Genomic DNA, 26835 nt, shown 5'->3' with positions numbered 1-26835 from the left:
GCTAAATCAGTTGATCAACTTACAATATTGTTACTTTGTACACAGTAGATTTCACTTTTCATAAGTTCAAGTAGGTTCAGATTTTTTTGAGAGTATCCTGATCAATATTTATTATAGCACAATATTATTCCAACATAATCACTTTGTTCAGTCATCCCCCGATTGATGGACATCCCCTCAATTTACAATTCTTTGTCACTAGAAAAGAGCTGTTATATTTTTGTACATATAGATCTTTTTCCTTTTTTTAAATCTCTTTTTGGCAACAGATCTGGTATCAGAATTGCTAGGTCAAAGGATATGCAAGCCAATTTTTTGGTAATTCAGTCTCCATACCGCTCCTTGTTTGTTCAAATTCATTAAATGCTTGTTAATTTGTTAGTGAATTCCTTGTATAACCATCAGTCTCTTTAAACAACATTCCTTTTTTTCCTCCTCTTCATAGGGCTTCTCCCTATGTTTTCAGAATTTTATTCCAAGGAACTTCTCATTCCCTCCTGGACTTAAGTCCCTTCATAAACTTTGAGGTCCTGGGATCTCCTCTACTTTTGAGTGAATTCTTTAATATTGGCCTTCCAAAATCTGAAGAGGGAGTCAATCTCTTCCACAGATGATTAACATTATTTTCATTCAAGCAACTAGTTCCTCACTTTTGATGAGAATCAGGTTGAGAATAGGATTCCGTCTCTCCCCAAGTTGGTTTCCCCATTTTTGGAGGATGAGATAATCAACACATTAAGTAAAAAATGGTCTGATGCTCTATTATTTGCAATCCCTGCTATAGCTAGTACCATATTTATAATCTCCTTCCTCTTTCTATTTGGTTGATGTAGCATACTCTGAAGACAAGGTCACTTCTTGTTACTTAGGGGGTGGGTGGGAACAGTAGAATGCAATAGTGGCCAGACCACAGGTCTTGAAGTTAGGAAGTCATGTGTTTTACTCTTGCCTCTGACACACATAGGCTTCAGGAATAGCCATACTTTCTAAGAATGAAAGTGATACAGAACAGTGACAGAGGCCAAGGGTGTGTTCTACAGTAATGAAATCCAGTCAAGACATCACCTTCTGACATCATTGACTTTCAAAAAAGAAGGATGAACAACAATGTGCAGGTCTAGAACTCCCTACCTCATTCTCCTTCAGAAAGGATATTCTTTTAGTATTCCAGTTATGTATCTCAACTCACCAAATTTCAGCAATACCTGTGAGATCAAATCTGCCTACTGGCATTCGACTCTTTAGTTTATCATGTCTAGGCAGGAAGCAAATTTTAATTACTACTGTTTGCTAAGCACTGCAGATACAAAGAAAAGCAAAGATGGCAGCAGTTAGTTGGTGCAAAGAATAGAATGCTAGATCTGAGATTAGGAAGACTGAGACTGAGACCCTGGACAATAACATCACCTCATTTTCCTCATTTTCCCCATTTTCCTCATCTATAAAATGAGTTGGAGAAGGAAATGGCAAACCATTTCAAAATCTTTGCCAAGAAAACCCAAAGGACTAAACAACATAAAAAGGTTCCATCTTCAACAAGAAGCTTGTTTTCTGGTTTCCCTCAATGCTAGAGCCTTCCCTCTGAAATTACTTACAAGGGGTAACATGATCAGGCCACTATTTGATAAAGATGTGATGCTTTAAGAATTTGCATGTCATTCAAGCAGAATGGAGGATGAACTGGAATGGGAAGGTTGCTATTCCAGGGTATATATTACCTTCTGCTCATCTAGAAAGACCTGAGAAATTTTAACTTGGTGGGACTAATTCTTGGAATTAAATTAAATTTTGAGATTTATCTACCTTTTTTCTTCAGATGCTGAAGTGGTTTCACTTTCCCTGGTTTAGGAAAGGGGAATTACTAGGTCCTGGGAGGAAGGGTTTTTTTTGTTTGTTTATGCTATGCCTTTCAAGTATAATATTCCTTTGTAAAAGCTAATCTGAATTTTTGGTTTTTTGTTGTTTGTTTTTCTGGGTTTTTTTTTTTCAAGGCAATAGGGTTAAGTGATTTTCCCAAGGGCACACAGCTAGGTAATTATTAAGTGTCTGAGCTCAGATTTGAACTCAGGTCCTCTGACTCCAGGGCCAGTGCTCTATCCACTATGCCACCTAGCTGCCCCAGTGTATCATTTTTTAAGGGAAGGGTAGAAGTAGTGAACTATAACTTCGTTCTTTTCCTAGTCTTGAAACAAGATCTAATCAGGGGTTAAGACCAGTTTTCTATTAAAGAGAAATTCCTTCCAGTAAGTTTACCCATTCAAGGATGAAGTGTTTTCTCCTTTACAGTGTTTTACTGGTACTTCTTGCAGTCCAATGTTTATTATGAAAGAGGTTTTTATTTGTCTTGAAATAAAATTTTATTTCTTTTATGAACAATGTATTTTTTGTTACCTTTGACCTCTATTCTCTCTAAAGTTTAGCAAATATATATATATATATATATATATATATATATATATATATATATATATATATTTCCCTTGATGCACTCTGTTCTCACTCCTCTTCGGCTTTTTTATACTTTTGTGCTATTATTTTCTTTTTTAGGTTTTTTTCAAGGCAATGTGGTTAAGTGACTTGCCCAAGGCCACACAGCTAGGCAATTATAAAGTGTCTGAGGCAGGATTTGAGTTCAGGTACTCCTGACTCCAGGGCCAGTGCTCTATCCACTGTGTCACCTAGCCACCCTTATTTTCTATTTTCTTAATTATTTCTAGCTATACCTTCTGGGAATTTCTGAACAGTGATTGTGTCTTTCACTAAATTGTAGTTAAATAATACTAATTTGTGTTGAAGACAGAAGAAAATTGAATAGAAAAACAGTAGAAAAGCTTTGTAATTAAACTACAGGCTCCTATTAGTTAATTTTCATTTTCCTTTCAATATCAGAATTTTATTAACAGATACAGGTGGTAAAATGTTTCTCACTTTTTGAAAAAAAAGTGTCTTTTTCCGCCATCTAATGTGAGAAAGTAGGCATTTCTCTGTTTTCGTCAGGCTTATCTAATTCAAGTGCTTTAGGCCCCAATAAGCCAATCAATAGAGCCCCATTTGGTGCTGTAATCAAGATTGCCAGAAATGCCATGGTCATCACGTTTTTTGCGTATCCTTCCGCTTCAGGTAAGTTCTTTGCTATTGATGTTTCTAAAGCAAGAGGTCCTAATACAGCCTATGTTGGGGGGGGGGAGGAGAAATTTGAAGCAATAAGAAAAAAAAGTTAAATAAATGATTTATATTTAAGAAAAAGCATAAGTAAATAATTTATATTTAGGAAAATTCATGAAACCTTTCCTGATTATCAAAATAACCAGAATTTAGCAAGATACCCTGTCCATAGTTGGGACATGATAAAGTTTTCATATGCATGACTGTTTTCAGTGTGTAAACATACCAGTTCATAAAATACTGGTTCATTATTCAAAGGGGATAAATAAATTAAAAAGTACTGAAATACTTAAGAAATAAGCATTCCATTCTGGACCCCCCTTTTATAAAGAATAGGAAGCATGATGTAAAAGAAAGAACCTTGAATTTTGAATTCAAACATCTGGATTCAAATCTTGACTTTACTTCTAAGTGAGAAGTATGTAACATAGTAGCCTTTCAGAGAAAAAGAAACCTAGGAACTTTCAGCATTTTTCTTTGGGGCATTTGGTGGAAGAATGAATGAGCAATGTACAGAGCTTTTGAGGTTATTTTTGTAGGGAAAAAAAGGGGGTATAGGGGCAGAATAATAGCATAACATCAGATCTTCAATATAGCCATAATTAACGTGTGCCTGGACCCTGATCTGCTAGGGGGATGCGGCCTTCCCTTTTTTAGACCAGATCTGTGACTGGTGTAAGGTATCAATGAAGATTGGCACCTGCTTTGCATCTGAGAGTCTAAGAGAATAGTTTAAGGGTTCTAAGTAACAAAGTGACTGGTTGTACCTTCCTAAAAGGGAATTGCTAAGGTATCAAAGAATCAGCTTGACAAAATTTCAGGTGGTAGGTAGAAGGACCTTTTCTGGGTAATGTGACACTATCATAGAGTATCACTTCCTGAAGGACAAGAGACTATTTCATTTTTTTTGTGTTTTTATCCCCTCCTGGAAGGGAACATGCCTTGTATGAGGGAGGTACTTAATATATGCTCAAATGTTCATTTCTGCCTCTTTACCTTTGCTATGCTATTCTCCCTCTTCATCCTTCTTCATCTAGCTAGGTTTTGACTATTCTTCAATTCCCATGACAAATTCTAGCTCCTTTATAAAAATTTCACTTATATTTCTAGTTCCTCCCCACCCATATATATGGTATTAATTGTAATTTTTGGTACTTGATTATATTCCACTTAGTATTTTATAAGGTATTATTTTAGATCTGTCTAACTCTCCATTCTTCCTGTTCTGCCTGGTCTTTCCTAAAAAACAATCTTTGAAGGGTAGGATCTTTATCATACTAATTTTATTTACCCAAGGGCACAGTTCAATAAATACTTAACATGAAGCATCTGAAATTTGTTTTCTGTTCCCTCTAGGCAATATTCCATTTCTTTGCATGGACAGAATTCTTTATCTAGAAGAACTTCCCCCTTCTGACCTTTACTTCTTGGAATCCCTAACTCAGATCGTACCAACTCCTAAACGGACTAGGTAGTGGTGCCACAAATTCGAACTCTTTGTATCTAACTTTGTATTTTGTATTGAATTGTACACTTCCTCCTCTCTCTCTCTCTAATCTTAACAAACTGAAAGGTCCCTGAGGATAAGAGTTATTTTATTTAATTTTTCTTTGTATCTTCAGTGCCTATCAACATCACCTAGGATGTGACAGTTTCTTAATGATGAATGAATGAATGAACCTTGACATTTCTGAAATTGATTTTTAAAATAGGTAAAAATTTAATTTTTTAACCTTTATAATACCACTGAAGTATAAAACCAAAAGAAACCAGAATGTAAATGCAAAGGTCTCAACCACTACAGACAGAAAACTAAAAGAAAACATCAAAGATTCTTGAAAGAATTAAATTCCTCTGGCATTTACACCCTGGTTAGATTATTAATGGATTCTGAGGCTTTAGAGATTTTATCAAATTGAGACTTTTTTTTCAGTCCTCTGTCTAAATTCCTAATAATATTAGTCTCCTGATAAATCACTGTCTTATTCAAAAGTTTTTTTAGCTTCATAAAACACTTTGCACATTCGAATTGAAACAGAGAACTGTGGGAAACAAGGATCAACAAATCTATTAAGTGAAACCAACCACTAAATATTCATTTGGTTAAGTTCTCTAGGTAATTTAAGTCTAGGGACTGGGTCAGTGATTTCAAGGTGAATAGGGAGCTCTCTCTAACCAACACAAGCTGGAAGATTCTCTTCAAGTTAGCCTCTTAGACCATGGAGAGCTTTAAGTGACTTTCCCTATGTCATAGGGCCATCATGTGTCAGAAGTTACACTTGAACCCAGATCTTTTCTGATTCCAAGGATGAATATCCCCTACACCAGGCTTCCTCAGTACACAAATACACACACACATATTTATATTTATATATATATACATATATATGTATATATATATATATCTGCACTGTACTGAGAATTCAAGACCTTCAATTAATCAACAGCCATTTATTAAGGTCCTACTATGTGCTAGACATTGGAGATACAAAGAAAGAAAACCATCTCTGTTCTTAAGGAATTTGAGGGTTTTTTCAAATTTGCTCCATTCTCTTCTTTCCCTTAAAAACAGCTCATTCTTAAAGAAACCTTTAAATTATGCCATAACAAACATATATTATATTATAAACAGTATAAGTATTATTGTTCTCATTTTACAGAAAAAAAAGGAGACTGGGTTCACACAGCTATTAAGTGTGTTTTTCTGAATTCAAGAAATATTGCTTCCCATTATATCACATGACTTTCAGACACCTGGAATAGCTTGAGATTTCCCTGGATAAACTACAGTTGTCAGATTATCAAGGAAGACTGAGAATGGCATTTTTATTTTCTGAATTCAATAGAATGAAAATCTTATTTATTTAGATTGATTTTGGGGTTGAAGCAGAGGTATTAATTATATCCAAGATACTCAATATTTTGGTTTTCAAGGAATCCAATAATTATCAATATTATTCATTATAATAATTTTAAAACTTTTTTCTCCATAACCCCATCTATTTGTATTTTTTGATTCAGCTATAAAACAATCTTAAATAATCTTAAAATAATCTTTTTAAGGGATCAATCAATGATATACTTTCTCTATGTAATTACAAAATGATCATCATTTACCTCAGTTAGTATAGAAATGACCACCCCCAAAATATGGTCACAGCAATCAAAAGCTGTAGCTGTTTCGATAGCTTTTTATTTGGTTTTAACAACTTTCTATTTACTGAACCCAAATTCCTGAAGACTATTCTCTCCTTTCACTGGTTAAATTCTAACAGTTTAAAAAAAAAAGAGAATAAACTATTTTTCATATCCTGCTTTCTGACTATAAGCTGTCTATACCAATTCTCTTTCTAATCTTCACTGCCATTTTCAATATATCTCTTCCACAGTGATGCAAGACTCATCTATTTAACTGCTTTTTCATGAGAGCTGGGATGAAAGGGGAAAGTTTATTCTTGGATATATTTGAAGATTCCATTTGTCTACATTATTCATTTCATCCATATTGAGGATAAAGATTTTACTAGACTTTACTAATAACTGGATTAAATCCCCCTAAACAATGAACCCATTTTAAGTTTAGTTGGTGCCATGCACACTGGCAAATTTTCTACCCTTTCTACCCTCTTCCTTTTTTTTGCACTTCTTTGCTTGACGCTAGGGCAGAATTATACAATTACTAGGTGTATGATCCTGGGTAAGTCACTTAACCCTTTTTGCCTTAGTTTTCTCATCTGTAAAATCAACTGGAGAAGGAAATGGGAAAGCACTCCAGTATCTTTGCCAAGAGAGCTCCAAATCAGGTTACAAAGAGTTGAACAAGACTAATGGACAAAACAACAAACTTAAAAAGCCTGAATTAATAATTCAAATGGACAACATATTAGCCAAGAAGAACTATTTGAGGATAATCACCAAGAACAGCAATTAACAACCTCAGTTTTGCATTGTTTCTTTTTCTGATCAGAACAGCTGTCTCTCAGACTTCTAGTAGAAATGCAAAATGACAAGCAATTAGTATCATTAATTGATCTTTCTCATCCTTACCTGAACGGTGGCTTTGGGCAACCATGCCACAGAAATGAAAACTTTTTCCTTAATTGTAAAACCAGCATAAGACAGCAAAAGGAATGTGACAAGAAGTCGAACTATCACTGACAACATCACTATACAAACACAGTAGCCTAGAACAAATTTTAAAAACTTGAGTTAATTCAAATTCAATATTGTGTAAATAATTCAAATTCAAATGTCAAATTGACATACTTGAGGATACCTAATTACCAAGAACAGCAATTTGCAAACTTAGTTTTGCATTTTTTAAAGTTTCAAAGCATTTTTCAAATGTATTATCACTTTGTCCTTTATTCTTTAATTTAAAAATAAATTCAAATATTACTGAATGTAAAACAAAACTTATTGTTGCTACCTCTGTTAAAAATGATGCAGTTGATGGGGTACAAAGTAACATCTAGCTATGGTGATAACACAAAAACTAGTAGAGGCAACATTTCTGTCATTCTATGTCAACAGACACTTATGCTTTCATATAAAGAAAGGTGTTAGTCTTGTCAATTGGAATTTTTAAATGAAATATGATCTGATTTTATGTTCCTAGATCAGTGAGACTGACTACTTCAGATGGTTTTGTTTACAACACATAAAAAGAAATGCGTGTGCTGAATAGAAGTGAATAAAGACAAGGGGGACAATGTTAAAAAAACTCAAAAGTATTATACTAGTCAATATTTTTAAAAACTTCTCCTCTATTATCTTACCAATAGTATTTGATTCCAGATTTCCAACAGATACCTCTGCTCCAACAAGGCCAAAAAGAAGAGGTTGAAAAATTTTCCATGTGCCTGCAACTATACTTTGCACTCTTACCTGTAAGAAAAGGAAAATAAATGGAATTCTAAGCCGCATTAATCATATTTTTTCTTCTTTTTTAATTTAAGGCAATGGGGTTAAGTGATTTGCCCAAGGTCACACAGCTAGGAAATTATTAAGTGTCTCAAGTCACATTTGAACTCAGCTCCTTATAAATATTTGACATCTCAATCTTGAAATAGTTCAGTTTGGGGAGAGCAAATCTTTTCTAAATCATTTGAATCAGAGTGATGATTTAGTAGACTTGTTTGTGTACTGCTCCACCTTTAGAAGAGAGGCAAGTGTAGTGGAGAATAAGAGCTAGTCTCAGAACCTAAAAGACTTAGGTTCAAGTCTTGTCCATGATACACCCTGGCTGAATGTTCCTAGCCATGTCTCTTAGCTTCATAACTGGCACAGTAGCTCTCTCAGATGAAGACACACAGAAAGGGCTAATCTGTTTTGGTAAAGAAGTTTCTTACTGGGACCTCCCCACATCAGCAAAATTAGGGGATTAGTCCCCATTCTAGTCTCCATCCCTCTACATTTGGAAACCAAAAAAGATGATTGAGAAAGCAAAAAAAAGACAAAAACCAATTACAAAGTGGTCATTCTTTTATGTAGTTCATCCTTGTGAACATGTCTATCAACATTGTTTTCTCTTCTCTTCTTGGGTCTCTGCTTCCACATCTTCAAAATGAGGAGGTTGGACTGATTGCTGAGATCTCTCATCCTCAAATTTCCTAACTGTCCGGTTGCTCAGTCTACTTACTTGCCATGATTTAATTCTTCCTTTCTACCTCAGCTACACATGCCATGCCCTTGATTTTGCCACTACCCACAAGTTGCATTTCCATGTTCAAGAGCTCTGAATTTCCTCCAACTGATCAAATTGCTTATCTTTCCTCCTCTCCCTATACTTCATTCCTCCTAAACTTAGTCTTCTTCCTCACTATGACTTCCAATTCTTTTTCCCTTCAATTCTATCCCAGACCATCATCTCTGCTTTGGTCACACTCTTCTCTTCTTCCAATACAAATTCTCTAGTGAACCAGTTCAACTCTACAGTATTTGCTGTTCTTGGTTCCTTTGTTCTCTTGTTGCTCATACTTGCCCAACTTCATCCCTATTATTCCCATTATCTGCCTCTTTCAATTCAACTTGTGAGCTGTTCAACTGAGCATGAAATCATGCTGGCTGGATCCACTACAATCTCAACTAGACTTCATCAAGGAAATCCTCCTCCTCCTCCTCCTCCTCCCTAAATGATCACTAATACCATTAATCATAGTAGTTGTCCCAAATCTTTTCTTAAGTCTTCCACATCACCTCTCAAATCAGGCTGCATAAAAAATAAAATTGAGAACACTTTCCTTTTTCCTGTCTCATCATCTCATATTCATCTATCATTTCCTATTATCTCCTTCTTGCTACAATTTGATGATGAGGCTGCCTTTCAGCTTTCCAAGGCAAATATATATATATATATATATATATATATATACACATATATATATATGTATGTATATATATACATATATGTGTATACATATATATGTGTGTGTGTGTACATATATATGTACCTTTAATCCTATATAATATAGCAGAATGCCTCTACCTGATTTGAAACTGAAAGGAACCTTTGAAACCATTAATTCTCATCTAAACTCCTTGAAAAAGTCAATACCTTTTCATTTCTGACTCTTTTTAAAACTCTGCAATTTGTCTTTTTAACTTTTAACATTCAACTGAAATTTAAATCTCCATAGCTAAATGATTTTTTTTAGGTTTTTTGCTAGGCAAATGGGGTTAAGTGGCTTGCCCAAGGCCACACAACTAATTATTAAGTGTCTGAGACCGGATTTGAACCCAGGTACTCCTGACTCCAGGGCCGGTGCTTTATCCACTGCGCCACCTAGCCGCCCCGAAATAATTTTTTTTTCAATCTATAAATCTAATGATCTCTTCTCTGTTCTTTCTTCCTGACTCCTGTACCATCTGATATTGTTGATCCCTTTTCTCCTCCTGTATTCTCCTCCTGGACTTTTCTTGACTGACCATTCCTTGGCAATTAATTTTTTGGATCTTTGTGTTACATACACTAACTAACAAAGACTACCCTCCCAAGACTCTGTCCTGGACCATATTCTCTTTTCTCTTTATACTCTGCTCATTTGGTTAGCTCATTAGCTCTCCTGAATCTCTACAGAAATGGTTCCCAGAACTAATTAGTCACCCCTAGTCCCTCTCCTAAATGCCATCCCACATCACCAACAGCCTATTGGATATTGTGAGCTGGAAGTCCTATGGAGTGCTCAAATTCAACATTTCCAAAATAGAACAATGAACCTCTTTGGTGTTCTTAACCTTTTTTGTGCCGCAAATCCTGTTGGCATTCTGATAAAGTCTATAAACTACTCAGAATAAAATTTTTAAATGTATAAATTATAAAAGAAAATAACTATATTGAAATCTGTCTATATCTGTCTATCTAGCTGTCTAAAGAAGGTCGTGTGTTCTTAAGAAATCCTGCTCTAAGATCAAATATGAAATCCTTTGACAATTTAAAGCATTTTTGCTACCTGGGTCTATCTTCCCTTTCTAATTTCAGTTCTATCATCTTCTACACAATATGATCCAATTAAACTAACTTACTAGTTATTCCTTGTGGGTTGACACTCCATGGAATCCCTGACTTTTTTAAGACTCAGATCAAACACCTAGGGATGATCTTTTCTGGTACCTCTAGCTGCCAATGCTATATCCTCTTGTTTTCTTCTCTAAAATGTGACACCCAGAAATGAACATAGCATTTATTTCAGGTATGGTCTGATCAGGGTAGGACATCCCTTACCTTATTGTAGGTACTATAATTGTAATGTTAGATTGGGCAGCTGGTTAGAGCAGTGGATAGTGTGTCAAGCCTGGAGACAGGAAGACTTATCTTCCTTAGTTCAAATCCCTCATGAACTGTGTGACCACGGAGGTGGGGAGGAAAGTCATTTAACCCTGTTTGCATCAATTTCCTCATCTGTAAGATAAGCTAGAGAAGAAAATAGCAAACCACTACCATAATAAATTTTGGACTGTAACATCATATTGGTATCTCATATTTAGGTTGCAATCCAATGAAGTCCCCATTTTTTTAAAATCCAAATTAAAACTTGTCTCCCTAAAACACAGGTCTAATAATGTCAATCGTTTACTCAATAAACTCCAATGATTCCTTATCACTTCTAGAAATATAAAACTTTCTTTCATTGTTTCCACCATTAGAATATGAGCTCTGAGTATAGGGACTGTTTTTGTCTTTCTAATTTTTGGTGATTAGCATATTGTAAATGCTTAAGAAATTTTTTTTCCTTTCTTTTCTTTTTTTTTTTTTGCAGAGCAGTGGGGTTAAGTGATTTGCCCAAGGTCATACAACTTGTCTAATAATTAAGTGTCTGAGTCCAAATTTGAATTCAGGTCCTCCTGACTCCAGGGTTGGTGCTCTATCCAGAGTCACCTAGCTGCCCTCCACTGCACACCAAGCTGCTCCTAAATGTTTCTTAACTTGAAATTTCACCTTACTGGATAACTGGCCTGTAATTTGAAGTTGCTGATATCTTCAAGAATCATGTTCTTTTCATATAGAGCAGGAGTGGGGAACCAAGGGTCATTTGGATTTTTATATCATTTGGGCCATGCAAAATTATCAACTTAAAAATTAGCCTGTTATATTTGGTTAAACATTTAATGAATTCCCCTAAAAAACTCCTAGATTTATTGAATTTCAAGTACCACTTGTAGTTGCCTTGGTAGCACCAGATCAATATAGAGGATGGATAAGCACACCTGTTCTTCATCTCAATCTCTACTTTTGAATCATTGTTTGCAAATTTTAAAAGCACACCATTTAGGATATTAAAGCTTAAAACTGCCTTATTTTAGGACATACCGCAAAGATATTAATAGAAAAGTCTGCCAGAATATATCCAGGTCAAAGCTTTTAAGCATTCTTAAGAAAGACAACTGAGACCTATCATTCAATGGGTTCATATTCAAATGTATTATCATCCAAGTCACAAGGAGCCCATGAGAGATTCAGTCAAATGCTTTGCTGAAATCCGACCATGTCACCAATGGAACTTCCTTGATCGATGATTTGAGTGACCATACCAAAAAAAAAAAAGTGTAGTGTAGAGTGAGAGCTGGTCCTTGGAACTAAGATTTGGAAACAAAAAAACTGAGAAAAAAAAAGCAAAATGAAACAAAAATAAGAATAGTCATCATTTTAGGTGTATTTTATCTTTGTGAAAAGTCTATCAACATTGTTTTTTCTTCACCTTATGAGTCTCTGCATCCACAAACTTAAAAATGACTTGGTTTTAAGTGAAGGTCTGTTGTTTTGTAGTGTTTATTTCATTTCTTCCAAAAGAAAAATCATCCCTTTATAGTGATATTCAAGATGAATATTTGATGAAAATTAACAAGATCATTAACCTATATAGATCTTCCTTTCTTAGTCTACCCTTTTTGATTTGAAAATTAGGATATTTGACTCCCAATTCTGCCTTTTCTTTTTTTGTACCTCTAATGACTCAGGGAACATCACTGATAGAAACTAGTACAATAATCACATCCATAATTTCTATCAGTAAAATTCACTAGGAACAACAAACCTTAACAGTCACTCTTGCCTTCCTGTCACAGAGAAGAACTGTCCTTTCCTCCCCAAATGTCTTTTAAGTCCAACACTATGCCCCACTCTGAGTCTTTCATTTACCAATATCTTGAGGAAGATGAGCTCAAAGGGGCTACTCAGCATGTCAGACCTAAAAAAGCCACAAGACCGAGATGTATGCTTGAGCTCTCCAAGTGCATTTTCACTGACTGTACATGCATATGAGAGACTGAGCTGCTGTTTTCAAACTTGACCACCTTCTCAGTTCCTCTACACCCATGCAGACAGGATTGGTTTGATTATTGTACATAAAATAAAATAATAAAAGACTGGGAGCAATCTTTATATAAGTTTCTTTTTGGGATACAAAGATTCCCCTAATAATTAATTCATAGTTCATTTGCAGTCTGTTGGTTCACCCTTTCATTGACATTCTAATAATATAAATGAACTATTTATTTATTTTTTGATGCTGATTAATTGATGGGGAAGCTAGGTGGTACAGTGGATAAGAGCATCACATCAGGAGGACCTGAATTCAAATTCAACCTCAGACACTTACTGTGTGACCTTGGGCAAGTCACTTAACCTTTCCTCACATCCAATGACATCTCCTGTCATCCTGATACATGTCTGATCCTTGGACGCAGATGATTCTGGAGGAGAAAGTGAAGTTGTTGACTTAGCACAGTATCCCCTCATTCAAATCCAATTCACTTGTCAGGGTATCACCTCCCTGATGCTATGATCTTCTTTGAGAAGGAAGAACAAATAATCTCGATCAATCCAGAAAAGCAGAAAAATCCACTATTCTGAGTTGAAGTCTGAAACCTCAATTCCTGTGGGGGGTGAGGTTCCCCCCCCCGAATTTTGGTCTTACAAGTAGAAGCTAGAATCTGTCATCTGACTGTACCTGTAAATGACCACTACTTCTTGCATTCATAAGCTTTCAGTGTCCTCCTAGCATTCAGAAAAATGAGCTGCTGTGAGATAAATCACAGTCTGGTCACCGGATGTCCCACAGTTAGACGCTAACTAGACATATTCAACTGCAGGTCTCCTGTAGGTCTCTTCTGGTATATTTGTTCAATAGCTTTGCTTTACCTCTACTATTTCATATACATTTTGGCAGTTTTAGACTCTTTCGATTATCTCCATAAATCTGATTCATGAGAAGTGTAGTGACCTGAGTTCTAACTCTAATAAACTTTTCATTTTTCTTTCTCTCTCCAGAATGACTATGATATGGCTAATTACTTAGGATCTAGGCTTCTGGAACACTCAGGTTTGAGGGCCTTCTCATTCATTCAACAAGCATTATTTAAGATAACTAATATATGCAAGGCATAATGAGAGACAAAAACGAAAAATTGAAATTTAAGAAGCTCGGATGCTATTGAAGGAAAAATAAATGCAAAATATATGCAATATAATTTGGGAGGAGGAGGCACTTGCAAAGGAGGAAAAGATCCTGAAGAATTTAGAAGTTGAGCTGTGCCTTGGATGGAGATGGGGATTACCTGAGGTGGAGGCAATGAAGAATAGAGTATATTCCAGGCACAGGGAGCAACCTCTACAAAATCACTAATTTGGTAGATAGTACATTGAATATGGGAAGCTAGAATCAAGAGACAGCTTCACTATAATATAAAATTCACAAAGGGGAATAATGTACAATAAATCTTGGGAAAACATATTGTGGAAGGTTTAAATGTCAAGAGGAGTTTGTATTTTATCCAAGAGTCAATAGGGAACCCCTGGAATCTCTTGAGCAGAAGAAGGAAATAGATCTAAGCTTTAGAAAAATCGAATTCATTAACTGTGTAGATGAGAGATTGATGGAGGCAGGGAAATAAGTTAGGAGGCTAGAGGTGAAAGTGATGACTGCTAGGGTAAGAGGGAAGAAAAATATAAGATATACTGTAGATAGGTAGAATCAAGAAGACCCGACAACTGATTTACAGACCATTTACAGGTTCAGTCATATGACAGAGACCAAAATTCTGGGGGAAACCTTACCCCTACCCCAGGAATTGAGGTTTCAGACTGCAACTCAGAATAGTTGATTTTTCTGCTATTCAGGACTGATCTTCTCAAAGAAGATCATGGTATCAGGGAGGTGATACCCTGACAAATAAGTGAATTGGATTTCAGTGAGGGAATACTGTGCTAAATCACCAACTTCACTTTCTCCTCCAGAGTCATCTGGGTCCAAGGATCAGAAATATTATCAGGATGATGGGAGATGGCATTGGATGTGAGACAATCAGGGTTAATTGACTTGTCCAAGGTCACACAGTAAGTGCCTGAGGTTTGATTTGAACTCAGGTCCTCCTGATGTGATGCTCTTATCCACTGTACCACCTAGCTTCCCCATCAATCAGTCACTGAAAGATAAATGATTGACACTGACACTAACTTGGGAACCAAGGTGATAGCAAGCATGATGCTATCCTCAACAGAATAGGGCAGTCTGGAAGAGGCGAGGGTTTTGGAACAAGGGTAATGCATCCTGTTTTGAACATGTTAAGTTTTAATGCCTATGGAACACAAATGACAAATTAAAGATGACCAGTGATTTATACAGAATAGTACTTTAGGAACAAAATTAGTTATGAATATGGACTTCTTTTCTTATAGACTTTCCTACTATTCCAACTTCTGTCCTAGATTAATAAGAACTACCTTTGAGTGAATCACCAGTCTATGGTGATTCTATTATTAAGAGCCCTTAGGAGAAATCAAACTTAAACCACATAAGTATTTGCCCTTCTTGCCAGCTCAATGATTTTCTTCTCAAAGAAAAAAAAAACTAAAAACCATTCTCAATGCCTTTACTTCCTCTCCCTATCTTCTAGGTAAACCCTTCAATTGGGTCTCCCTTAGATTTACCAGGTTATCAGAAAAGGGATATCTCACCAATTAGTCTCCTTTAGATACTTCCTTTAATACTTCTGTCAGTATCACTTTTCCCCTAAGTCAATCCATGATGGTTCTTAGCTGTCAAAATGTATCAATGTAAATAATAAATATCTAAAGAATTGGTTCTTGTGCAACTAGGTGGTACAGTGGGTACAGCACTGGCCCTGGAGTCAAGGCCTCAGACACTTAATAATTACCTAGCTGTGTGACCTTGGGCAAGTAACTTAACTCCATTGCCTCAAATAAGTAAACTTTAAATGAAATGAAATGAATGAATGAATAAATATAGATTTGGTTCTTGTCCCTTTTTGAAGAAGCAAAAGAGACAAGATACAGTGTATTCAACTGTGGCTGATCAGACCATTATGAGCTCAGAATGCTCTACTACAGGTTAGGAATAGTCCATGTGGACACCTGCGTGATTACTCTAAACTTACATTATCTCCTGTTTCCTTTGAGCTGCTTCAATTCTGCCTTGTTTATAGAATGTAGCATACTCCCTGATGATAACATGCCATGCTGGGCAATCCTGTACCAGTGTTTCCCATACTTCATAATTAATTCCAAAGTTCTTAAGAGACACCTTTATTGTCCTTGTATCACCTCTTCTGATCCCACTGTGAGCTCTTGCCCTGCATGAATTCTTCATAAAATGGTCTTTTTTGGCAAGCATTACATTTACTATTCAAACAATATGGCTTGCCCATCGTAATTTTATTTTCTGTAATAACATTTGAATGCCTGGCAGTTTAGCTCGAGAAAGGACTTCAGCAATTGATTTCTTATCCTGCCAGATGATCTTCAGAATCTTCCTAAGATAACTTAAATGGAAGTGATTCAATTTCCTTGTATGGCATTGGCAGACTATCCAGGTTTCTTAGGCATATAGCAATGAGCTCAGCACAACGGCTCTGTAGACCTTCTGTCTGGAAGTCAGTTTAATACCTCTTCTCTCCCACACTTTCTTTTAGGGCCTCCCAAACACTGAGCTAGCTCCAGCAATGCAAGTGTCAACCTCATTATCAATATGTACTTCCCTGGAAAGGACACTGCCAAAATAAATGAATTTGTCCATAGAACTCAAAACCTCTCCATTTGCTGTAATCAGTGGTTCCACTTATGGATGGTATGGTGCTGGCTGATGGAGCACCTGGGTTTTCTTGGTGTTGTTAGGCCAAAATTAGCACAAGCAGCAGAGAATTGATCCATACTTTGTAGAATCTCAGCTTCAGAGGCTGCATTAAGTCCACAATCATGTGCAAATAGAAGATCCTGCACCAACACTCCCTCCACTTTGGTCTTGTCTTGTAGCCTTTTCAAATTGTAGAATTTACCATAGCTGACCTTGATGCTGTGTTCATCCTCAGTGAAGGTATTTGATAATGTGGCTCAAACTATCTTGCTAAAAAGTAAGGACACAGTCTTGTTTCACTTCATTAGTAATCAGAAAAATCTCAAGAGCAATGTTCACTATCAGAACCTGGGCAAGCATGCCATCATGAGACTGACTGATGGACAATACTGATGAATTTCTCTGAGCAACCAAATTGTGATGTAATTTTCCATAAACTTTCATGACTGATGATACTAAAGGCCTTGGTCAGATCTACAAATTTTGTATTCAGTTCTGTTCCTGGCGTTTTTCTTGTAGTTGTCAGGCAGTAAACACCATGTCAACTATTTCTCAACATTTTATGAAGCCACACTGGCTCTCAGGGAGGTAACCATCTTCTCTGTGAAGGATCAGCCAATTAAGGAATACTTTGGCAATAATCTTACCAGTAATGAAGAGAGAAACACCCTTGTGATTGTCATAGCACAATCTATTCCCTTTATCTTTATTGAGATGGACAATGGAGGCATCCTTGAATTCCTGTGATAGCCAAGAGGTTGGCATGGAATATAACCTGGCAATTTTCAGTTAGTTTTTGAATGAACAAGGGAGGTGGGGGGCTAGTAAATCTGATGAAATAGAATCAGCACCAGGTGCTTTGCCACATCAAAGAGTCTAATGACATTTAAAACCTCTTATTCAGTTGGAACTTCAGCTTGGAACAAATTGATTTCAACTTGTAATTGTCAGTGGCTTCAACACTGATTGATAATCTGAACTCTACAGAAAGTGTTTAGCTCTTCTCTCTAGCATCATGTCACTATTTTTAATCACTGTGGCTCTCTCAGCACTGATTTTGAGATGTACAATATATGTCTTTGGCCCATAAATAAACCTTTAAGGAATCATAAAAGAATTTTGGATTGTTGCTATCTGCATAATACTGAACTTCATCTCTCTAAGCTTCACATGTTCTTTTCTATTGATGACATTAAATGGCCTTCCTCAAAGGCATGAACAATCCTGCTGGTAAATCCTGTGGAGTTCCCATTTTTCATTTAGCAACTTCTACATTTCCACATCATTTTCATCAAACCAGTCTTGATGTTTGCAAGTGTTCTGACCCAGATGAGCAAATGCAGAATTGTACATCAAATCTCTGAAAGCTGCCCATTCCTTTTCTGCTTTTCTGATTGACAACTGTGTGTTGGCTCAACTTTCCTTCAAGTTAGCAACAAAGTTCCCCCTCAGAAAACCACTCTAATTTCTCGACATTAATTCTTCTGGTAGTCATTTTCTTTGGGTCACCATTTTGGGTCACCTGGGTTGAATGTGAATATTTAGCTTGGAGATAGTCTGCAACCAGTCTTTGCACCACACATTGCTTTCATCACTCTCTTACATCCTGCCTGTCTCTTCTCCTTACAATAACAGATTATTAGACACAAATATTTGCTGCAAGGGTGCATCCAGGAAGTTTTATTGCATTTAGGTAAAGATGGAGTTTGTGATGAGGTCACGAGATGCACAAATCTTCAGTAGAAAATGGCCATTGTTGCTGCTGTTTCCAACTCCCAATGACCCCCTGATGTCTGGTAGTCTGAGCCTACTCTAGCATTAAAGTCACTCAGAATTATAAGCTTGTCCTCTAAGGGTCTCCAGGGCTTCATAAAATTTTTCTTTGGTTTTATTAGGGTTTGCCATGGTGGGAGCATAAGCACTGATGATGGTGGTATGGCATTTTATTGCAAGGGCAATCAAATTATCATGAAACTGTCGATCACTCCTTTTGATCAGCATACAAATTTTTTGACTATGTTAATCTACCCCAGCATCACAACACTCCCCTTCACAAAAGCCATTGCAGAAAAATGTGTATCCAGCTCCAGTTTCAGTAAGCTGACCTTCATTTACCAGCCTTGTTTCACTCAGGGCTGCTATTTGGATATGATACCTGCTTAGTTCTTTTGCAAGAAGAGCTGTTCATCTTTCAGGACTATTGATCTTGTGTTATCTATGAGTGTATACACATTCCATGAATTGATGATGAGTGGAATCTTCTTTGAAAAAATTTTTGTAAATTTTTTTTCTTTCGAACACAGGGTGGGATTCTTGCCTGACATGTTAATCAGGTCAGGGTGGGGTAAGTAGGCAAGTTTTAGGGCATTTTCCCAGTTCTTCCTCATATTGGTGAGCAGTGCAATTCTTAGAAGGGCTGCTTAAACACCCAAGGGCTGCTGAATCCCACTGTCATTGGCTTTATTCTCTCTTCCAAAGTCATCACAATCCAGTGGGCAAGATACAGTCAAGACAAGAGGTGATGGCTCTAGATGGCAGTGGATGACTTGGTGTCTTCAGTGTCTAATCAAGCTCTAAGTACTCCACATCACCTGCTTCAGCTGCTTTAATGGCCATTGGAACAAAGTGTTCCCATCCCCCCACTCCATCAGTGAAAGACTTCACATGCTTGGTGTAGACATCCCTCCAAACGCAAAATTTGAGACCTTTTTGAGGGTGTTTGAGAAGAAAGCTATGACAAATCTGGACAGCATACTAAAAAGCAGGACAAAGGTCTGTATTATAAAATCAATGGTCTTTCCAATGTATGACTGTGAGAGCTAGGTTATAAGGAAAGCTGAGTGCTGCAAAATTGATGCTTTTGATTTGTGAGAAGATAATTAAGAGATCCTTAAAACAAAAATCAGAAGGTAAAAAATACAAAGATGATAATATAAATCTTCAGTCTATGAAGAGAGAAGACTGTAAAATCCAACATCTTTCTAGGTAAACAACAAAGGAGAATTCCAGCAAGGATATAAAGGAAATATTTGTGTAAAAATATTTGTATTTTGTTTCAAATTGTTTTGCTTATCTTTTCCTTCTGAGATGCTTAGTGTCTAGGGGTTAAATTTTCTTCATTGAGAAGCTTTTGAAGGGAAAGCTTGTAGGTAGAAGAAAAGAAATGTAGTGATGATGGGGGGGAGATGTATGATCAAGGTGCCTAGGAGGAGTTTTGGAAACTTTGAGACTTCTCCCCACCACTGCCAAGACTGAATGTTGGGTATTTATACTACTTCTATACTTAGGTAGATGTTACTATTCCTTCTGATGTTTTACTTTCAGATTCAGAGTGACTTTCATTTTTCCAGACCCTGAAAAGAATACATTTTCCCAGGAGAGCAGAGTTCTTGAATCAAACCAAATCAAGTGGACATGATTTTCAGATCCTAAAGATTCATTTTTATTTCCTGACAAATTGCCCTCTTAATATAGAGGGACAGATTCCCCAGAATAAAAGGGACTGATGATGGAATGACAGGTAAAAGAATTTTTCTTTTCTTTGAATGTACCAGTATTCTTTATGGACTCCAGTGCAATAAAGACATATGAGGGAATCCCAATACCTAGAGCATCACCTGGATTCCTTCCTCCTAGAGCCCTGGATCAGATTTTTATATTAGATTGTCTGAGCATTACAAATATAAAATCAACAACACAAAATATTTAATAAATTTTTCACAACTGGTTTGTGTTTGTTTTCTTTTCCCAACTTCACATGATCTTAAAAGAAAACACTTGCACCATACTTTAGAATACCTGCATAAAAGCAGAAATAGAAATAATATTAGTCTTCTGAGTGGTGCCTTGACTTTCTTTGGGAAATATGAACTCCCTACTCAGTTTAAGCTTTTCATTCCCAGGAAAAAAGGAAGATAATTCAGTTTTAATGAATGGCAAATGACCTTACCTCAACACCAACAGATACAGAGTTATTGTAGACAATAGATACTCTAGAAAATGACTTTTGCTAAGTGTCAGTTCTCTGGTGTTGTGCTGCCACTATTATTCAGGGCCTCACAAATTTATACTACCAGTTTACATGTTCTCAGGCAGTTTTTCTTCCATTCAAAGTCCTCCCTGCCAGCAATTCAGATGCTAAATCCCTCATTTCAGGTGTCCCAGCAAAATTACCTCACATACTTAAGGGGGTACTACCCTGACCTATCTCTCCTTCACAGTGAAAGTAAAGAAAAAGCGGTCCACATCCTTGAGTCTAAATGCCCTCCTTAGTAGAGACATCAGTGCACTTTTGGTAGCTACTGGTATGTTCATAGTTCTATACAATTCTTTTAAATTTCCTGCACTTCTGTCCTGCACCTGATATGACCTGGGTAGAAACTATGAATGAACAAAAATGAAAACAATCATTCCTAAGTAAGTGTGACATTCCTCCTCTCAGTGAAATACTCTGTTGTCCCTGAAAATTTATACCAGTACACTTGAACACCTGCAGATATAAATCTTATGTGCCATAAGCATAAAAATTTGCTATTATCCTGAGCAAACATTCCAACATTCCAGGTGAAATTCAGGACAATTTTAAAATGAGATCCTGTAGCTTATGAACCCTTTTAATTCATTGCTATACTAGGTAAAACACATTCCAAGAAATCTTCTAAAATACAATCCTATTTATATTTCTGGGATTTCTGTCTAAAAGGATATCATTTATTTATGAGAAAATGTATTTTACATTAAGTCAGTCTTGAACTATTTAATATTTTGTGGGACAAAAGCTGATATGAGAACATTTCAAAAGGGCAGTCATTTAATCTTCTGCTTGCTTCTATGAACACTGTGAATTTTTAAAATTATTTTAAGATAAATAAAAGACATTGTTATGGTACACAATTGTACTGGAAGAATTAATATAGTACCTTAGTAATGTCCCTAAGTTAAATGATTGAAAGTTCTAGGGGTAAATAGAAACCAATATAACTTTATATGACATTTTAAAATGAATTAAATGTATTTCATTATATAGCCCATCACATCTACAATAATATTATCTGCAGTAAGCATGGTATAGTATGAAGTAGCATTTGACATTTTGGCTGCACTGGCTATCTAAGTCACATGCAGAAAATTTCACATGCAGACAAAGCAATATATATGCTTAATGAATATGAAAATACACATAAATCAGCAAACCCTTCCCCCCGACAAACTCAATCTGTAATGCATAGTTTATAAGAACATGCTGTACCAGTCTATACCTGCAATTACTGCATAAACAAATGCAAGGAAATAGCATTAAAAATGTACAAAACATGTGTAAAAGTTGACATGTGACTCAATATGTAGCAACTTATACATTTATATTCAAAGTAGAAATGATATACACAATAGTTGGTATCATCTGGCAGTTTGTGTGATCACATTAACTTCTGTAACATTAGTGTTAGTTTGTTCATTGGGTGGATGGTCTTAGACATTTTGTATTGTATTGCTAACTCTAAAATCATTAATCTGAATTTGTGGATGGTCTAAGCCAGTAGTTTATAACTTGGGATCCATGAACTTGGATAGAAGGAGACACTGACATATTTATTTTCACTAATCTCTGAATGACATTTAGTGTTTCTTCAAATTATTTAAAAATATTATACTGAGAAGCCCTATAGATTTGACCAAACTACCTGACCTAAACTAAGTCTAAGAACCTTTGCTCCAGATTGATCATCAGAATCTTCAAATCTCTAAATCAATATGCCCAAACTTGAGGTAGAAGATAACTCAAGCCAACTATGAACAATTTTGAATCTTTTTGTACCTGAGGAGGTCTATATAACTGAAGACCTATGCAAGAATGTAGCTGGTTTTTTGGTCTGATTCTACTGAGTCAAAGTTTTCTTTTCCAAAGCAGAGCTGATAGGTTATAGTGAAACAAACAAAACAAAAAACTCCAGCATGTTCCTTATCTGAATTATTTATTATCTAGCTCAAAAAGTCTCTCCTTCAACTGATAAGTGATCTCTTCCCTGTTTGGCAGAAAGTCCTTCATTTTTCCTCCCTCTGTCTCATAGGGAGTTTAGTTCAGAACATCACACCATCATTTATTTTTATTACATCTTTTTGAGTGGAAATCATAGCTATTTGATAAGCTTCTTTTAATTGACTGCTCTGCCAAGGGATGCATTGGTCATGAATCTTTACAACCTCTCTAATCTCTGAGATGACCAAAAAAAGTCAATAGATATGTGAAATTGTTAGCCAAGTATCATTGGAAATGGTATAAAGCTTGAGGCATCATTCTTGGAAGCATTATCTGCATGTACTGGAAATTTCATGTGTTGATTCTTTTAAAGATTTCTGCCTCAGGATTCCTGGTACATTCATCAATGTGTAATTGAAACATGTAGACTGTGAATCTCTTTAGAGATGGCAAACTGTATTTTTAGACTTCTAGATTCTGCCAAAGTCAAAATGTCCTTGAGTCATTAGCTCTTGCTGTTTCTGCTCAGGTATATATTATCTATCAAGCAATCCATACACAGAGTCTCCCACAACTCTACATGATTTCCAGATGGTGCTGTGTATATTGATATAGTCATTGTGCCAATATAATTTGGCTTTGGTTATTGCTATCTCCTTTGGGAGAGAAGAAGCTTTAAAAAAGAAATTTAAACTCAATTTAAAATAGGTAGGTAGGTAGTACATATAAATTGCATTGCCCCAAAAGGAAAGGGATCAGCTTTGAAAAGAAGCAAAGAGTGGCTAGAGACAAGGGTGCATCACACAAAAGAAGAGAGGTTTTTAAAATGACATATGTCAAATAGAACAGAGAAGCCCTTGCCATTCTCCAGTGACAGTATTAAAGAAGGCTACAGATATTTTGCATCTAGATGAAAGACTGGAGCCAAACCACTTCATGGGATTGAAATAAGACTTTAAGAAAAACACTGGGTAGTATGATGGAGAAGTGGAGAGCCATGACCCCAGTTGGTGCTTTCCATCAAGGACCTTTTTCACCCTGTACTACAGAGAGCATTTTAAAAAGAAAAAGAAAAAGTGTTATAGTGATTAATTTTCTAGGGTCCCCTCACTAAAATCTCACAAGAAATGTAACAAATCAGACATACTCTATGTTCCGTTAATACTCTGTGAGACTATTAGCACATAACAGGCCATTTCAAAGAGAAATCTTTATTTTCATAGTAAAAAAAACACACATGTGGCTCACTCATGCAATCATTGCAAAGAACAGGAAAAGAAACAAAACCCCCATGGGTGGTATCATAGTATAAACATATAACAGGATAAATAAAACCCTGTTTTCATAGATACTTTCTATTACTTTTATTGAATTCACAATGAAAAATAGCAGAAAAACAGAGAAATTATTTTCCATTTGACAAAATTATAAAGTTGTCACTGTTGTACTAGATTTTATGTATTAACTAGAGGTTTTTCACCACAAACAATAGACAAGCAGTCAAAAGATAGGAAGTTCTAAATAGAAGTACAAACAATAAGTAACTTGCAATTATTCAAATTCTCTAATAATCAGAAAAAACTAAATTAGGTATTTTAAGCTTACACTCACTAAATTGGTAAAAATAGATAAAAATAACCCCCCAAGTCAAAATGGATTAGAATATGGGGAAAAGGGAATATTACAATGGGAGGAGGGGAATGCTACAGATGGAAGGAATCTTTTTGGAAAGGAACATTATAGTAATTAGAATGACCATGTTATTTTTATAATCATCTCTGACCTACCCATTCTCCTTCTAGGACTACATTGGCAAAAATGGCAAAAACACCACTAACTGAAAAACAATCCAAGGGCACAGCAGCTACACAACAAATGTAAAGAAGCTTGAAATGATGGATGTAAAGTGATTCAGAATAAATAAAACATAATCAGATATATTGACAATAATAATGATGAAATCTGGAAAAAATACATGGAAAACAGATTTTCAAAGGAACAAGGGAGGAAACAGAAAATTTTAATTCTCTTTTAAAAAGCTATTTTGCATTTAAAAAAGGTCTCAATTAATGGAACTGAATTTAAATCTCTCCACTCTCATATATTTTTTATTTTTGTGTATTTTAACAATTGTTTTTGCTGATTACTAAGTTTAGAATATGTTTTAATGAGCAGAAAACAGTATTATTTGCAAATGACAATTGTGTGATATCATGGGATTAAATTGACTTTTCTCAATTAGCTGAGGACCCTAACCTTCCATTTGTAAAATTATTTCTATTTGAACCTTAATTCTAAGCAGCTGAATAACTAATATAGGGAAAACAGTCCATTTTTAAATTGAGAACTGTCTGACAATTCATTATATAAATAAAAAATAAAGTTGTTTATCATTTTTTTAGGTTTTTTTTTTTTGCAAGGCAAACAGGGTTAACTTGCTTGCCCAAGGCCACACAGCTAGGTAATTATTAAGTGTCTGAGACTGGATTTGAACCCAGGTACTCCTGACTCCAGGGTCGGTGCTTTATCCACTACACCACCTAGCTGCCCCATATTTATCATTTTTAAAGCAAAAATAGAGTTCACCTTGTCGTTGCTCCACCCCATGGCTGAAATAAAAGTCATCACTATTGTAGTCAGTCCTCCAGCTCCATGTAAACCAATTCGCCCGCTGCCTATGACAGCCACAATAGCTATGCCCAGAATGAGGAATGCTCTCTTCCAGTGACACGTAGACTAGGGTTAGAGACAAAGATATTCAAAGATTAATTTACATTAGACATTTAAGAAATTTTTGCATTATCTATGAAGTTTCACTATTCATAACACCCCCATCTCCAGTGACCATGTTAACATCTGAAAATTCTATCTTTTTTTTTTCACAAACATCTTTAAACCAGAGCTGCCACCTAGTAGCATAATTAACAGATTTCTAATATCTAACTCATTTCACCACCTTCGTACTAGATGAAATTTTTAGTGGGGGAGAGGAGAAGTAGCAGCACTTCCTATTCCAAAAAGCAGCCTCTTAAAATAATTAAGAATTAACTTCTTAGGCCAATATTTTAGAATATGCCTTTTCTCAAGAGAATGAGAGAATTTGGCTAGGCTAAACCAAGGAAGGAAAGTTTTAAATATAATTGTGCAGTCTATTCAAGCATTAAGCCAACCATTGCCAACAAAATAGGAAGGAAGAGGAGAAGGAACCGAGAATACCACTAGAATAAATGTCTCTCCCCAAGGAGGTTAATGGGGAGGACCTAAAGAGAAAAGGATTAGCATCCGCCATAATTCATTTCTTTACTTCTAGAAGTCAGAAGGAAGTAATGATTGTGAGCTAAATAGCCCATTCTTTTGTTTCTTATTCACAAAGCAAGAAGACAGAAACTTCAATTAAAATCAGTGATGAGTAAGGAAAACTTTATGTCTTCCCAAATTATAGATTTTATTAAATGCTTTAATACCACATTCATCATACACCTATTTACCTGATCAGAACTTGGAAAGAATCGAACAAAAATTCCCATAATAATTCCTGTCACCACACCAATTCCTGCTTCAAGTATACCCCAGAGGACACTCTTATATACAGGACCTGTAACAAACAGCAAAATATCAGGAGATATTTTGATAATATTTTATTTTTCCCTCAGTTACATATAAAAACAATTTTTAATATTCTTTTTTTAAGTTTGAGTTCTAAATTTTATCCCTCCCTCCTTGAGAGGGTAAGTAATCTGACATGGGTTTTATAGATAGATAGATAGATAGATAGATAGATAGACATATATCAAATTATATAAAAGATTTTCATATTAGTGATTTTATGTAAGAAGATATGGCAAAAAATTGAAAGGGAAAGAAAGGAAAAGGGAGGAGAAAAAATCATATACTTTAATTTGCATTCAGATGTTCTCTGGATGCAGCATTTTTCATCATGTGTTTTTGGGGACTATCTTGGATCATTGTATTGCAGAGACAGTTAAGCCATTCACAGTGTATGATCAATTCATTTAAGTATTTTCAGGTTTTTCTTCAATCATTTCTAGATTAATGGGTATCCTCTTAATTTCCAATTCTTAACCATAATGAAAAGAGTTACTA

At 35.7% G+C, this 26835-nt stretch overlaps 1 protein-coding gene across 7 annotated transcripts in view; it reads right to left on the bottom strand.

Moving 5' to 3' along the window:
• Positions 1-2861: 2861 nt before the first annotated feature.
• The window catches only part of LOC141517600 (sodium/hydrogen exchanger 9B1-like), a 108483-nt gene continuing 84509 nt past the window's right edge, over positions 2862-26835 (bottom strand). For all 7 annotated transcript variants that reach the window (XM_074228782.1, XM_074228787.1, XM_074228784.1 and 4 more), the window contains 5 exons: positions 26220-26326; positions 25318-25467; positions 7944-8052; positions 7213-7349; positions 2862-3169 (listed from right to left, as the gene is read on the bottom strand). In XM_074228782.1, coding sequence (XP_074084883.1) covers positions 2960-3169; positions 7213-7349; positions 7944-8052; positions 25318-25467; positions 26220-26326 — 713 coding nt within the window. In that variant the 3' untranslated portion in view covers positions 2862-2959. The remainder of the gene's footprint in view (positions 3170-7212; positions 7350-7943; positions 8053-25317; positions 25468-26219; positions 26327-26835) is intronic.

The sequence above is a fragment of the Macrotis lagotis genome, chromosome 3 (assembly GCF_037893015.1).
Source record: "Macrotis lagotis isolate mMagLag1 chromosome 3, bilby.v1.9.chrom.fasta, whole genome shotgun sequence".
Taxonomy (NCBI): Eukaryota; Metazoa; Chordata; class Mammalia; order Peramelemorphia; family Peramelidae; genus Macrotis; species Macrotis lagotis.
The sequence above is the reverse complement of the archived record's forward strand: the minus strand, read 5'-3'. Positions and strand labels throughout refer to the sequence as shown.